The sequence below is a fragment of the Lichenostomus cassidix genome, chromosome 1, assembly GCF_008360975.1.
Source record: "Lichenostomus cassidix isolate B80296 chromosome 1, HeHo_3.0, whole genome shotgun sequence".
Lineage (NCBI taxonomy): Eukaryota > Metazoa > Chordata > Aves > Passeriformes > Meliphagidae > Lichenostomus > Lichenostomus cassidix.
This window is the reverse complement of record NC_139479.1, coordinates 111,416,516-111,432,804: the sequence shown is the minus strand read 5'-3', so window position 1 is coordinate 111,432,804 and position 16,289 is coordinate 111,416,516. Positions and strand designations below refer to the sequence as shown.

Sequence of the window (16,289 nt, the reverse complement as noted above, 5' to 3'; positions counted from 1 at the left end):
GCTCTTAGCAAAGCTGTGTCCATGTGGTGATGATTGATGTGGCTTAACAAGAATTAATTTGCTTTACCTGCAGTGATTATCACTTCCCCAGTATAAAGTCACATAATCGAGTCTCAAACCATCCTGCATGTGGTAAAACCAAAAAGCACCTGTCTGTTTGTCCTGGGGCTGTAGTTTTGTTTAGGACTATGCATGCTTTGAGATTAATGAACTTTTAACCTCTCATTTGTCTGCATTTTTTTGTTGATGGATACTGGTCAGGGCTGAATGTTCTCAACCTTGTCCTTTTCAGAAGCTGTTTGTGGACTTCTAGAAGAGACTAAATGAGGTCTTGTTCTTGTAACTCTGTGTTCCACTTAGTCACAGACACTTCTGAGGTAACAGGAGACTGACTGAATGGGATTTAGTTGCCTAAAATGACACTCAGGTCCTACTCTTAAATATCCAAGTGCTGCTTGGCCTCTTACTGCCACTTTCAGAGAGTAAATCTCTTGCAGATCAAGTCATGTCTGCCACTCAAATGCAAATACTTCAGATTTTTTAGGGCATCTCAAATGACAGAAAGCATTTACACTTAAGCAACTGAATCCTAACTTTTGAGTGTGAGAGAAAACCATTATTTTTATGTATTATTTTAGTTATTTGCTGCTTATAAAACCTCAATAATTTTAGACCTCTAGGTCTCTTCTTAGAATTCACAGATTTAACTGCTCTAAAATTTGCTGCTCCTTGGTTTTTATTTCTGAATATATACAATAAGTGAAATAAATTTGGGCTTGTCTCCATTACTTTCTGTAACAAAACAACTTATTGTAAGACTGCTAGGAGACTGGAGTTATTTGCCATTTAACAGCATTTAAATAGAGGAAAATGTCAATGGTGAAGCTCAAGCTGTTTGGCTTTTCTGAAGGTCTGTACATATGGTGTGTGAGTCAGTGGCTCTGCTTTATGGTTGGTATAATTCATATTTTGAAACAGAGAAGCAATGTTCTGTTTGGGAAGTCTTCATATGTTCATTATTTAGCCTTTATGTTTTGAGATGAGGTTTAGTATCCAACATCTTGGAGTTAATTGAAATATTTCCATTTTAAAATTGAATTTCTTTGTATTGGATTCTGTACTGTCTGTCCATGATCACTTCTGCAAATATTTTAAAGTCAAAGCCAGGGAATTTGGAAACAGTTTTACAGGAATACCAAAGACTTCTCTGGAGTGTCCCAAGGGAAAACTTACCTTTAGCCATCAGAGATAAAAGTATTGCATCTAGATCACTAATTAATTCTTTTTCCACAGACTGCAGCATGTCTAATTAACAAATTTAAAGGACAAGTGAATTGAGGAGAAACAATTCTTTCTTGCTTGAAAATAAAATTAAAAAACTCAAAGCTCTCTTAGGCTACTTGAAGTTCAGCAAGTACATGTGTGTTTTGAGGGTAAATTTTCCTCACTATATTTTTATTAGTGGGGGAAAAAAAATCCCAATTGTTGAGGGCCATTTATTTTTCTCATTGTGTATAAAGATCAAGATGCTTTCTGTCTCTTAAAAGAACAACTATGAAATACCTGCAAGATGAGGAAAACAAACTCACCATTGCCTAAATTTTTGGATGGATGCTTACTTGATGCACTTGCAAAAATACACAGATTATTCTGATTGTCAGTTTAGATTTATTGCCAGGTGGGAGAACCTTGACTTTGTGCTTTTGAGTGAGATGTGCAGAGCTGACATTTCAGTTCCATCTTTGCTGCTGGCACTCACTGAGCACTAGCATGGGGAAGTTGAAATGATGTCTGTAGGTCTCTGTACAAATGCTGAAATAGTGGATCAAATGCTAAAGTATCTTCATTTCTCACCACTACAATAGATATGTCACAAGTATTGGTTTTAAAAGAGGGGGATGAGATAATCATTGTTTCCAGCAATAAAACTGTACATGTAGGCAATGACAAGAATATACAGTTTATCATATTGAAAGCTTAAAGTGTGTTGAGCTCCTGGTGAGAGCAAAGTAGAAAGGGACCATGTCCACGTTGCCTAAAATCAAAAAGTTACAAACATATGAAAAATATATAAGAAGCTTAAAATCTTTAGGCATCATCCCTACTCCTGTTTTTTGCCTGTATCAATACATTGACAGATGTTGGGAGGTGTGACAGAAGCTTTGACTGATGTCACTGCCTTGACACAGAATTCAGTATCACAGCTGCAAATTCTGGTTCCCTTTTGCACCCTGCCTGCCATGACTTTTGTCAGGTAGCTATAAAATACTACTGAAAAACATTTTTGCTGGTTTAGCTTCACCTCTACTGGTCTGTCTTTGATGTGAACAGGAAATTGTAAAATGCCTCTATGGCAGAGTCATTTTGAATGCATTCTGAGTATCCCACAGGTGCAATTTGCTGTTGAAATACCAAATTTTTCTATTCCTCCTAGAAGTGCTGGAATTCTCCATTTGCAAACCATGCAGAAAACCTTCTTCTGGTTAAAGCTGTGTATTGTATGACTTGGTTAAAAAGCAAACAAAGGCTTTTAACTGCTTTTTATGAGATCTGTTCCAATGAAACCACTGGTAACTCTGCAGAGATTTGGTTGTTCTTTCTTTAAACCGTCAACTTCTTTTGTCAGCCAGAGAACGAGTCACTTGATTAATGATCGTTTTTATTTCTTTGAAAGGATCCTTCCCGACCATTGGGGTGAAGTCTCTTTCGAGATTCCTGAGGGCGGGATTTTTAAATAGCATCCTGGCCTCACATCCAGTGGCAGGGGGTGGATCTTTACCCCCCAGCATTTCCTCTGGTAGGTATTCCAGCCTATTCCCACACATCAATTTTTTTTTTTTTCCTTCACTCTCTGCCCCATCTCTCCACACATGTCAGGGAAATAAAATTTGGTGTTGGTCAGACAGGGAGATCAGATGTCCCTTCCAATAAAAAGCCCAAAGAAAAGGAAATGGAAAAGACAATATTTTTGGGGTGAACTGGAGACTTTCTTGAATTAATGTATAGAAAAAATTGTGAGGGAAATTGGTCTGTAGTTAAGTGGCCAACCTAAATATTGGAAGAGAAGGCTTGGTATCCCCTATTCATCCATTTCATGAAGCATGTCCATGTATACCAAAGAAAGAGGACTTTAAAAACGCCACTGTAAAAACTCCCAAATTTGTGGGACTCTGTGACTCTTCCCTAAAAATTTACATTCCCTTGCTAAAAAATGGAAGCAAAATTAATTGAAAAGGGAAAACTTAATTGTGTATTAATTTGGTGCTTGAATCCTTTGTGAGCTTTGGTAGTTGCAACTTTTATCTCACAATACAAGTTATTTTAAAATAACTTTTACCATTATTTGAATTCCTATAATTCTCTTTAAATGAGTGAGGACAGGTTAGAGACATCCTTTCCAAGACAGTCTGTATGTCTTATCCATTCTCTTCTGGAGCCATTAAATACCATCCACCATCAAAAGTAATAAATGAAGAATAAATACTTATATCCTAACTATAGTTAAAACTGAAATTTCAGTTCTGTTCCTCTCCAAAATACATATTTCTGGGTAAAAATGAATCTGTGCATGGGCTTATGTCAGCCTGGTATCTTTTCTGGACATCCTGCATTATCTGTAGTATTACTTAAAAGTTTTTCTTGAAGAAAAAAAAATCTCTTATGGTAAAAAAAGGGAGAAAATTGAAAAAGTACGTAATTTTATTGACTTGCTATACAAAAGAAACTATTGTACTTCTCTGTGCCCCATTTTATCTACTACAATAATTCTAATTACTAGATGGTTCTTACTTTTCTTTTTATTTCAAGTGCTATTATTTCTTTCTTTGCTTTCTTTGAATAGAAACTTCTCAGCAGCTTTCATGTCTTTTCTTACGACTGTTTGGGTTTCTTTTGTTGACAGTTTGTGAAATACTTTCCACATTTTTTTCTCCATGGGATATCTCAGAGTGTTTAATAGCCCTTAGGTGTCTGTAAGCAAACAACTCTGTCGAAGAGGAAGTACTCCAGGCCCCATAAAATTCTCTGTTTTGAACACACTGTTATGTAGAATATCCCACTGATTCTATTAAATTACAAATGGCCTCAAACTCATGAACTGGCTCATGTGTAAGATTTCAGTTAATTGAACTACATGGAGATTTAAAATACCAGCATTATTCTGCTGTTCCAGTCATTGGGAGCAAAGATGATGAGATGTTTTTTATTTACCAAAACCTTTTACTCAAGCTAAGTGGCAGATTCCCCTCTAAATACTCAGAAAATTTATTCCCTTCCTAAAAACATACTTTTACTTATTTTTTTCTACAAAATTTGCCACAGATGTTTTAATGAAACACAGAACTAAACCAGAAAGCCTGCTATAAATAAGTATGTGGAAAACAGCTTGGCAGGGCAATGCAGCTGTTGGTTTCCTTTTTTCCTTTTCTGTTTAATCTCAGTAGTTGAGAGGAGTCTATTTCTTTTACCATGGCACTGACAGCTGCTGTTCAGTTTTGTGTAATTCAGTGTCTGCTATTACACCATGCAGAGATTCTCTTATGTAAAAGGTATGCTCATTTAGCCAACTTAAAGATTAATTTATGCTGCTGGGATGAGGCATTACATCTTTCTGCATAAATAGATTGTCTCCAAGGTAGGTGTTTTATAAGCCTAGACATAACTTCTAATGCAGCAGTGCTTATATTTGATAGTTACATCAAAAGTCTGTCACTGCTATACAGCAGTTTCATTAGAAGCAAAGCCTTAAGCAGGACTCCAAAATCTATCCTAGATTTTTGCAAAAACAAGCCCATTTGCAGACAATAACTTCCTTTTGATTTAGCTATCATTTATGTCACAAATTACTTGGTTCCTTGTTATTCCACCTGTTAGCAGTACAAATTGGCTTGACTTAGCTGATGTAGGTCTGCAATGACAGATGGATTCCCATGGGCAATAAGTACTTTTTTTTCAAGTGATAGCCTTGCATTTATTAAATAGAATTCTTAAACCACTCAGCAGTTTACCCTCCTGATCATATTGACACTCACACAAGCTGTGGCATCTTCCCTCGTGACACACAAACACATGCTGTGAAATCCCAAATAATAAGTTGCCAGAGCTGCATTTACCTCTTCAAATTCCAGCTCTTCCAAACTAAATGCACTGTTGTTTGCTGCACTTTGGGGAAACTCTTAGCTCTCTCCCCTTGCAGTGCCGTGGGAAGGGTTTGTTGTGCAAATGCCCAGCCGTGCTGCCTGGCAGAAGTTACAGGCAGGAAGCCCCACGGTGTGCTGCTGGCTTTGAAGAGCAGACAGATTGCTCAGCTTGCTGAGCTGGAAAGGAAAGGAGGGAAAGCAAATACCTCTCCTACTGTTCCTTTCAAGCTAAACTCCTTCACTGAGTTTTGCTGTCAACAAGAGCTAGAGATGGGTGTAAGGCTGTGAGAAACTATGGACAGGTTCCTGTTAGCCAAACCTCTCCTTCAGACTGTTCAGCATACAAACTGCACTAGCAGGAGAGGTGGGACAACCATCAGAATTATTCTTGCCACAAATACCTCTCTGTGAACATCATCTGCCCATGTGGTCAGCAGCTGCACCACTGCCCTTGTTCCACTCACAGAGCTCCTGTCTGAAGCTTTTGTGATGTGAAAGCTTCAAGGATCTTGATGTGGCTTTGTTTAATGAGGTCTGAGCATCATTTATTTCTTGCAACTTATTTGGCAGTGGTTAACTATCAGCTCCTTGACAATTTAGGGAAAATGGAGGCAAAGAAATCTGGCTCGATAAAACAATTCCCCTTTGTGAACGTCAAAAGAATATATTACATGCAAGAAATTGAGGCTGCACTTATTTTCTAGAAACTTAGAAGTGATGGAGGATGGTTTGCTCACTGCTGTCTTGGACTAGGTGATAACAGGACTCCTCTTCAATAAAAAGCACATTATACAGAGGATATCCCATTTTCAGTGTTTTACTGCCTGGTTATTTGTGGCTCTTTGTCTGACACACATTGCAATGTTCACAATTATTAGACAGAGCTTCTCAAAAAACTCAGGCATAATTGTAGAGTACTGAACTAGATGATTATCAGTTTTCTTTCACCCAAAATTAATATTTTATTACAATTTCCAAGTGCACCTGAGTGAGCCCATTATTCTTGATATTGTATAAACTGACATTTGAAGGCAAATTGTATTGACAGACTCTTATTGAATGAAATTACTCAACAAGAACCATCAAGGAGCAATTGCACCTAGTGAAATTCAACTATGATTATAGTACTCCAATAACGAGAAAAGTAACTTTTTTCCCCCCCCAGTTAATGCATTTTTCTCTACTCTGCATTCCAGCACCTACACTGCTGCATTTGTTGTTAAATGAAAACTGCTAATCCCTTCTCAGTGACTAAAAACTTGATTCTTCTGTTGCATATGCATTTCTTGGGATACCTGAGCCAAATGGCTCTTCCAGTTTATTCTTTCCAGCATCTCAGGGCTGTTGCACTGGAATTTTTAGCCTATAAACCCACAACTAATACATAAAGACATGTATTTTCTGATAATAGGAATTCAAATGTAGATAGACTTTTCCATTAGGCAGGCAGGAAGAAACATATTTTGTGTTGGTTGATTAGGGTTTAGCTTGAACTGTAAAACTGGGATTAAGCTCTGGGTGTAGGACGTGATAAAAGGAGGTTTTCATTCTCCACCCTTGCTAAATATCTCATTTCATGCTCAGATGGTCATGGTAAACAATTCCAAACATTTAAATCCTAGAAGTTCAGGGAAAAAATATTTGCATATGTGGTCATTTTTAGATCATATACACTACTAGTGCATATTTGAAAAATCTGACTGCAGAAAATGTGGAAATTTATTGTAACAAGCATGTGGGAAGAAGCAAATTGATATTCCTTGCTAACAAGTGCAGAAAGATATGAAGAGGAGGGCAGTAGGAGCCTGACAGATACACACAGAAATGTATTTGTAAATTAGCTGCACAGAGCTTTTCTTTGTTTCAAGATTAAAGGAAAAAAGTGCAAACTCCCTTTTTAGCCAGCAGTAAAACATTGGATGTTAAAGCAGAATCAGAATTGGTTCATTTTTGGGAGGTAGGAAGCAGGAGAAGCAGTTGACTTGAGTAATGTTTAAATGTCTTTGGTCTGTTTTATTTGGGAAGTCAGTGTGCCTTTATCAAATTCAGCTTGCTGGAGTACAATTCCCAGGCCCAAATACTGAGTATGGGAAATAATGTGCCTGAATCTGGATTTTACACAGTGGCATTTAAAAAGCCTCTTTAGGTGGCTTATGAGTTGGGCAGGACTAGACAGTTCTATACAGACTCATATGACCTGTTTGTGACACAAAGTTGTGAATGTTAGATTTTTTTTTCTTGAAAAGCCTTTTTTTTTGGTCAGAAAAAGAAAATCAAGCTATTGCCAGCTATGGAGATTGCTCCAGTTATGGGAGTTCAGTTAAGGGAGATAAATGCTTTTGGGTTTATTCTTCATGTGTCAATGAGTTTGCATATTTTTCTTCTTTCTTCAAGTTGTACATGCTTGTGTAAAGACCTCTGCATCCAAAGTTTGCTGCTTGGCCCATCTTCACTACAGGACTGTAGCTGTTGACTTTTGTTCATGGTCAGAATCAGAACTGAAGGGAGAAGATTGAGAAGTGTGTGCCTTCATGTCCTGAAGGTACAAACCCTCAGAGAGAAATTTTAAAAACCCTGTGAGATTACAAAAATATCACAATGTTAGTTCCAGGGCATCATGTACTTGTTGGAGTCCTGACTCGTGATGTTTTGTGTTCCTAATTTTGGATTTAGCAACCGACACGTTACAACCAAAGCTTCCTTTGTGGCTTTCAGAACCTTCAGGAGTGTTGATTTGTGGTCTGCTCTGCTTCTGGAAATGAGAAATGATGCCTTGCTCATAAAGGAAGAGAGGTGGATCATGATTTCTTTATAGCTCAGTGGTGTCTCAGAAGTTTAATCTTTATGTAGACTAAAGGGAAATGGGGCAAAACGTGCTCAAATAGTAAATGGAAAATATGCAAAGGATGTCTCAAAGTCATGTCAGAATCTCATAAACTCCACAATCAGGCATAATGTCAAATAAACAACAAATGAAATTGTAGAATAGGATTGAAATAATACCTGAACCATGTCATTATGCTCATGAAAGCACAAAAAACTGTATCACTGTAACTAATGTGCACTGTTTTTAAAAAATTTTACTCCTTTTCAAATTTACATTGTAGTTTACAGCTTGTAAATATAATGCCCCTATGATAATAGGTAAATTCTCAATAGAGATTAAGTAGGATTTGCTTCTTATGTTCCCTAAGTACTTGTTATGAATTGTGGCAGGCTGAATATGGAAGTGGAGAATCCCCAAATGCTCAGAATTCATATTGTTTAAATTCCTTTACATGCTCTGGGGTCAGCAGGCCAAGTAAGCATTGATGCAGTTGGACTCTGTGGTCTAATTTGGAACCAAAGAACATCCCGTGGTCTTTCCACAAGAGGAATGTCAGGGTGAGATGTCATTGGATTAAGTGAAATACACAGAATTTCAGTTATAAAATAAGTGAGGTGAATTGTTTTGGTTAACCCAGCTGGGCAAAAGTATCTCTCTTAAACTGAATCTGAACAGAATGTGTTATCTGTTATGTTTCTTTCTCTTATTCTTTGCTTCATTGCTGAAGCAAAAGTGGCAGAATATTTAGGGTTCTAAGTCATATTTCAGGAAATACAAATCTTATACCAGAATCGGTTGTATTGACAAGTTGTTTTGCTGGATTTTTTCCCCCCAGAAAATAATTAATTTAAAACTGAGTGGCCAAAATATTTTGTGGCTGGCCTTTAGCAAATTGCCTATTCTTGTAAAGAAACTATTCTACCTTCTCCCTCCCACTTACACCCTGATAAAGGCTGCCTCTAAAGCTGTGGTTTCCTCATTTAAAATGGGATAATATAACCTAGAATTTGAGATATTATGGTCATAAACTGCAATCCCTGAGTGCAGTTTGTTCTTCTGACTCGTGATTTTGTCATTCCTTAAACCCTGCATGGCAGCTTTCAGAACTGCTCTGCAGCACAGCAGCTCTTGTTTTCCCCCATCTGTATTGCTGAATTCAAATAATCCATCTCACCCTAATAAAGGTGATGGGGTTTTTTTTTTTAGTTCTGCTGATAATATTCATGTAAACATAAGCAGCAGGAATGAAACAGAACTTTCTTCATCCATATTGTATTTGTAAGGCTAATAAATATGTAGAAAGAGATAATACAGATAAACAACCCAACAAATGGAAACCTGGAGAAATTCAATTTTTTTTTTTTTTTCAAAGATATGAATCTGGAAAGTATAAATGCATGGACAAAAATTAAAATTTATGGGTTTGGGGTTTTTTTACTTCTATAAGACAATTTTGGCCATTATTTCTCTCTCACCCAACTTCCAAGTACTGACAAAAAAATCTATTTTTGCTGGTTTCACCCTCTCCTGCATTCCACTTGCTTCTCTCATGGAAAGATAATGATCAGAAAATAAATAATGGAAACAACAGAACTGCTTTCTCTTTACAGTTCCACTCAAAATCTTGCAGAATATCTTCTGTAGGCACACTGGAGGATTGATGAGGATTAGGACTTGCAGGAGCAGCACAGCTGCTAAAATTTCTGCTCTCCAAGCCAAGCACATCCTGCCTTTGTTATGTGAGGAACCAGGAGAGCCTCTTGCAGTGCTGCAGCATGAGGGGAGGCCAGGATATTTGAGAATGGATTTTAGAAGTCTACATACAGACTTTTCCTGGCTTCCAAAACTCACCAGCAGGCATAAATTCTTGCCAGTGGGTCACAGGATAGCAAGTGGAAAAGCATTTAATGGGTAATTGCAGGAAAACAGCTCAGAGAACAGGTTTATGCTATGAAATATTTCCAGATTGTGTTAATACAAGAAATCTTCAGGTAGCAGGGATAGCCGTGTGGCCATACCTTACTAACAACTGATCAGTACTGTATGGTCATTCATGTATTTTGTATTGTTATTAATTGATTTTGCAGAAATATCTTCCCTTGACTAAACTAACTTAACTAATGAGAAGTGGTACATAGACACAAGAAAATCCAAAGTGCACTAGCAACAAGATAAATAGGTTATATCTGTGTGATTTCCTGTGGCATCAGGATGCAAATGCGTTCTGTTTGCAAACTCTGGCTTCTGAGATCTCAAGTGGGAGTTTGGAACTGCAACTTCTGGTTTTTGAACACAGAAGGTCTTAGGGGCCTTCTGCAGTGTGATTCAGTAATTCAGGTGGGGTGGCTTGCAGTAAAATTCACATTGGTTTCATGAGAATTGGTGTGGGTGAGCAATGCAAAATGAAAAATGCAGAATGTCAGAATTCTTTTGAATTGCTTTTTTCATAATCTTTCGTTTTCTTTCTTTCTTTTTTTCTCCACCCATTCTGTATTATGGGAAAACAATTTTTTATTCACTGAAATTAATCCTCTGGTGCATATAAATGCATTATTGGTCGTGTCAGGAGAGAAGAAGCTGCAGTGCCATGGCCAGTGGCTCTCTGGTTTGAAGGGACATGTAATGAATGGAAGAGGTGTGAGATGCAGCAGTGCCTCCCAGGCCTGGGCATTCCCGAGGGTTTCCCTGGGGTGCTCTGAGAGCTGTGGGAGTGTGGAAGGCTGAGGGTGTTTCTGTGTGTTTTGGGCTGTCTTATCTCCCTGGCTCTAGCAGGAGATAAATCTGTGGGCAGCCAGCAGCAGAACATGGCTCTGGAATGAACAGATGCCTGATAAGGAGGTGATTTCCTGAGCCACGTGAATTCTGATCTGCAGAAGGGATGGAGCAACATTTTCTGATATGAACCAGGGAACAGGTGCCAACCTGTGCTGTTTAAAGTGAAAGAATGAGTATCATGTGTTTATGTTAACAAATCTATTCCCATAATTGGTATTAGAGATTTCATTATAAGTCTGTAGAAGGGGAACATGTGCTAACTATTCTTTTTGCAGGATTAATCTTACATAAAACATTCATTAAAGGAAGCTTTGCTGCGTTATTTAAAATGACAACAGGAGACAACAAGCTGAATATTTTGTCATTGATATGACACTTCAGATTTTCCTCCTTATTCATCACTCTGGCACCCAATTAAATTGCATGCTATCAAAATCTTGTGTTGTGGGGAAAAAATAGAGAACTAAAAACATATACAATGTGAATTTTAGATTTAATCGGTGTTTTACATTATTCAGTGATGTATTGCTTTCTTTTTTTTTTCTTTTTTTTGCATTCCTGCTTAATAAAAAAAGTCAAGCAGATTGATCAATGGAAAATACAAAATTGCAGCATATTCTGAGATGCCATGACATCAGTATAGATTGTTTGTCATTTACACTGGTTTTGTTTGAATGGCACTGAGTACAGCTGGGTGGGAGAACTCCAACGAAGAAACTTTCTCAGGGAAAGTTGTCAAAACCAGTCAGCCTCTTGTCACCAGGTGGGAGTTGCATCAAAACAACAAACAGCCCGTGCACCTTCTAGAGATTCATCTCAGTTCTGAGAAATTAAATTCCCATCCTTTTCCTGCATCATGCCAAGCCCCAGTACTGCTCTTGCAGGCTGTGTGGCTTTCTGAGATGGTGGAACTCTGCAGTGGATCTGTCAGAGCCACAGTTACTCCATGTGCAAGGGGAGGAAGCTGCTTTAGACAATATCCCACACCTATATCTGGGGTGGGAATATTTACAGTTTCACAAAAAATATGAGAACAGTGAATGTGGTTACGGTATCAGTGTGTGCCATGTATAAATACAGTTATTGTCTCACGTTGTTATCTTGACTATGTAGTAAAATGATACATCTGTTATAATAATAATTTGCTTCAAATTATAAATGTGATGTACATAGTGTGTAAAATCCCTATTTGGGGTTAAAACCTATTGCCTCAGGACATAACTCCTCTGCTTTAAAAGTCTGTTTTCTCACAGACTCCAGCAGTGCTAAGCATCTAAAACTGCTGCAAAGTCTGATCTGTTTGACTGATTTGATCATTGAATCCATCTTCAAACATTTTTGTTTCACCCTCCCCCAATTCAAACAGGAAGCTGTGTGCTCTCCTCCAGCAACACCTGCAGGTTTTAGCCCCTTGGTTCCAAGCCCTCAGCTGACACCTTTTCCAGTGTCCTTTTCCCATTACTTCTCATCTGTGGATCTTGACCATAAAATTCACTCTGATCAGACAATTCTTTGGGCTGGAGATTGGGTGTGTTCCTACCCCATGAGGTGCAGCCTTGTGCAGAGCTCATTGTCACTCCCAGGAGTGCCTTTGCTGCCATCTGCATCCCACTGCTCTTTGTCCTTAAACCTGTTTAACTTGTCCATTTTTGTCTATAAGCAATCCTAGGAAAATAATTCAATGTCTTACAGCATTGCATTAGCCTAACCCTTGATGAAATAATCAAAGATTGCTTCTCTGTCTCTGACACTTCTCTGCTCCCTTCCCATCTATTCATTCCTATTCTTGTTTTGAGGATGAAGAACTCTTAGTACTGTGAAAACAACGTGAATTTTCATAAGTACTAGTCCTTTATTTATTTATTTATTTATTTATTTATTTGGAGGCAAACACCGCACTAGTTTATAAATCTCCCAGTACTATTTTTAGTCACTTTTATAGTGCTCTTTAAAACAAAAGCAGTACTTTGTGTCTGTACATAGGTCCAGCACATACAACTTTTCCTGGACGCAAATTGTACTGTTCTAGAGTACCCCCTGGGTTCTACTGTGTGCCAGAGTTTTTTACTGTATCTTCAAGCCACCATAACAATAGCTGAGACATTTTTGACCCACAGGTCCTCCAAAGACAAACAGTGTGGTGACTAAAAATTTTACCCTCTGTACTCTCACAGTCCAGCTTGGAATTCATAAATAGCTCCAGGGATACATTAAAATTGCAGCCAAAATAAGGTGGCTTTTATCAAGTGCTGTCACATTAAAATACAGATTATTTGAGAATTTAAGTTTGTGTCCAGATTTCAGATTTTTGCCTGAGATAATCAAGTGATGGAGCCAGGTATATTTTCGCAGTGTCATGATGCATTGTGGTGCCTTGACACAATCTCACTTCAATTTCATTTGAAATTTAGGTAGGATGGCAGGTGATACAGACTGAGTCAGTGGGAAGCTATCAGCCTAAGTGACTAAATTTATTGATGATATGCTGATCTTCTGATATACAGCAAGTTTTTGGAAGGAAAATGCTGCTTTTTTTGGTGTATTTAGTGCCATTCCTGTGCTATCACTTGGAAGAGCTGGTTTTGTTTTAAGACATATCATTTCAAGTCCTTCAAGTGCCTAAAATAAGCCTTGTCCAGTGAAAAAATACTGAAATCTCTTCTTTAAACCCACAGATAAATGCACATAGATACATTTCATAGTTACTTTAAGCTAGGACTCTAGGGTCTGAGCAAAAGGAAGTGAAGTTGTGGGGGTTTTTGGAGGGAGGAATATTTTGTGAGCGAATGTAGACAAATTAGTAGTCCTGTTTATAAAGTAACTATGAAAATAATTTGTGTTGAAGGATATGAATATAAGGAGCATAAAAGCTGTAATGAGAGCCTGTAGACCTCTAGAGAACCTTACAGAGTAGCTTCTGGAAAGCTGAGTGCCAAAGGATTACCCACAGGAAACCAGGGGCACTCTTTGAAAGCTCCATTTGTCCTTCCCTTCAAATGTCCATACAGGTGGTTTAGTTCTTGAGGTACCCAGAAAGAGAAATTTCTGGGTAACTTACACCTGAACAAATAGGCCACCTGAAAGCCACTATTTATTGAAAAATGCTGTTTTCTGCAACAGTTTAGAAATTACTAGTTGCTCAAGAGGATTCTGCACAGTGTAAGATTCTCTAGCATCAGGCTGCAGTTTATTTACGTCTCTAGATTATAGGATATTCCTTTCATGTGGAGGTGTCAGCCCCTGAGAGTAAGGAAATGATAAAGGTAAGGGAATCTGGGTCATTCATGTGCTTAAAACTAAAGTGACTGGGCTGTACAACCACTCATCATTAGCAAACAGAAGTAAGGGAAACATAAATTTTTAAAACGTTCTTAAAAGTGATGTATCTCTTAAAATGAAAAAACAGGATATAACCAATGGGTGCAGATGAATTGAATTGATTTGGTGGCAAATGCACATCAGCATCTGGGCCTAAGCATTCAGTTGAAAAAAATAAGCTGGTAATTCTTCACACAAAAAAAAGTGTAGTACTGTGCCACCACTATGAAGCACTGTTTTATTCATTGAGGATATAAACATGAGAGTTAATATAGAAATAATCACGGATTTTATTAGAGGAAATGAGGAATATTGTGAGGAGCTACAGAAAGACCAGACAAAACTGTGTGAATGAGCAACACCAGGCACCTGGAACTTTGGGTCAGCATGCTGGGACAAACACAGAAATTGATAATTCCCCTTTTTAAATTGAAGGTTAACTGTAACAGCTCAGGGGAAATACCTGGCTGTGGCCTGTTGTGTATTGTGGAAAGTTTAATAAACACTTTCACTATTAACTAAGCTGAACAGAAATGGACAATTATCCTGGAACCATCCAAATGCCCCTCTATGCTTTATCAGCCTGAGCACTGTGTTTGTTTCTCATGCCCTCATCCAAACAAATCAAAAACATGATTTGAGAAGAAGATGAAAAAAATAGTCCTACATCACTGAAATGCTTTTCTTTGAGAGGAAAATTATGACACTGAGTTTGTAATTACTTGGACGTGGCTTATGACTATTTGGGGTTTGCCTTAATTCAGATATATTCCAAAATATTACACAGGAGGTTTGGCTATTTGGACATAGCAGGCTCTTCTTTGATCACTTTTAAGGGAGAAAAGAGCAAAATGAATGATGTGCATTCAGCCAATCCAGTAAGAGCAAACAAAAAAAAAAAAAAAAAGATAGTAAATAGTTCTTGAAGAGTAACACAGAGAATGGTGTTTGTGATATAAATGGGAATTTTGGAAATATTTTACATCTTCAACTACTGTGAACAGCCTCTGCAGAACAGCTAGAATTCTAAAAGCCCCATAATATATCCATAATCCTAATGTGTTTCTTTGCTGTTTTGCAGGCAGACCAGTAATGATTGTAGTTGAATACATGGAGAATGGATCCCTTGACTCCTTCCTGCGGGTGAGGTGCCATTTTCTGATGACATTTGAATAAGACACCATTCTAGGTTAAGAATTTAAATCATTTATCACAAATTAATTTCCACATAATGTTATTCATGGATTTTTACTGAAGAATAGAAGCCTTTTCCCCAGGGTAAGTTTCTGAGGTACAGTAATACATTAGAGCACGGCTGGAAAAAAAGAAGATTTAAATTTCAGAATATAATTGATTTCTTCTCCAAAAGTAGTTCCTGTATTTAGCAAAAGGTATTTCAAATTGTGTTTTTGTGAAGGAAAAGATAAATTGAAGCATAAATGCCTTGGCCTTATGGAAGCGGTTCATTTTTCTCAATCACCTTCAGAAATACTCTGTTATGATTTTTTTGGTTGGTGAAGCGTAGAATATACTCAGTAATTGATTTATAATATTTATGGCTACTTGCATTTAACAAATTGGATTAGAAAACAGTTCATGGGTGAAATGTCCTGGCATTAATTAACCCCCAAAGGTCCTTAGTAAACATTGAAGAAAAGCGACAGAAAATGTGAATAATTTGCTGGCAAAATCACATTTAATTTTTCTTAGAAAAGTAAAAGGAAAAGATGACCACCTTCTGTGAGCTAAACGTGTCCTAAATAGTCTGTTTTTTAACAGAAATGCTGTTAATGCTCCAGAGACCCACTGACCTACGACCTGTGTGAATAATTTTAATATCAAGTATTTCAGATTTGTGTTAAAAAGTAAACAGCAGCCCTCAGCAGCCCTCACTGCCTTGCCATTTCCATCCTGCAGGATGGTAAATCTGGGTTGTGGGCAAGCTCAGGGCTTGTGAAGTTATTTGAAAAGGCATCCCAAAGGAGAGATATTCAACAGGGAGCTGTGGAAACATTTGCATGAAAATGTTGGTGATGGTAATTGAAGGATGCTTTGGTAGCAGGAAGAAGGAACTGGTAAGAGCAAAAAGGGAATAAGCAGGAGGGGAAAAGAGCCAACACTTCAGAAAGATTTACACGAGAGGGGAGAAAATCATGCAGGCAGTACTTGTTGGGAAGAGGGGTAGAGCATTTGGAACAAAGCACCCAACCCTGAGAGTACATCAGAGCCAT

The 16,289-nt window shown here is 37.8% G+C and overlaps 1 protein-coding gene across 9 annotated transcripts in view; it reads left to right on the top strand.

Moving 5' to 3' along the window:
- EPHA6 (EPH receptor A6) overlaps positions 1 to 16,289 on the top strand; it is a 382,511-nt gene that overhangs the window by 304,330 nt on the left and 61,892 nt on the right. For 7 of the 9 annotated variants that reach the window (XR_014855459.1, XR_014855458.1, XR_014855457.1 and 4 more), the window contains 2 exons: positions 2,675 to 2,797; positions 15,140 to 15,201. Coding sequence is in view for 5 of the 9 variants with exons in the window: in XM_085076864.1 (XP_084932990.1) it covers positions 2,675 to 2,797; positions 15,140 to 15,201 (185 nt within the window). In the remaining 4 variants the exon portion in view is untranslated. The remainder of the gene's footprint in view (positions 1 to 2,674; positions 2,798 to 15,139; positions 15,202 to 16,289) is intronic. The other 2 variants (XM_085076898.1, XM_085076915.1) reach the window with 1 other exon arrangement.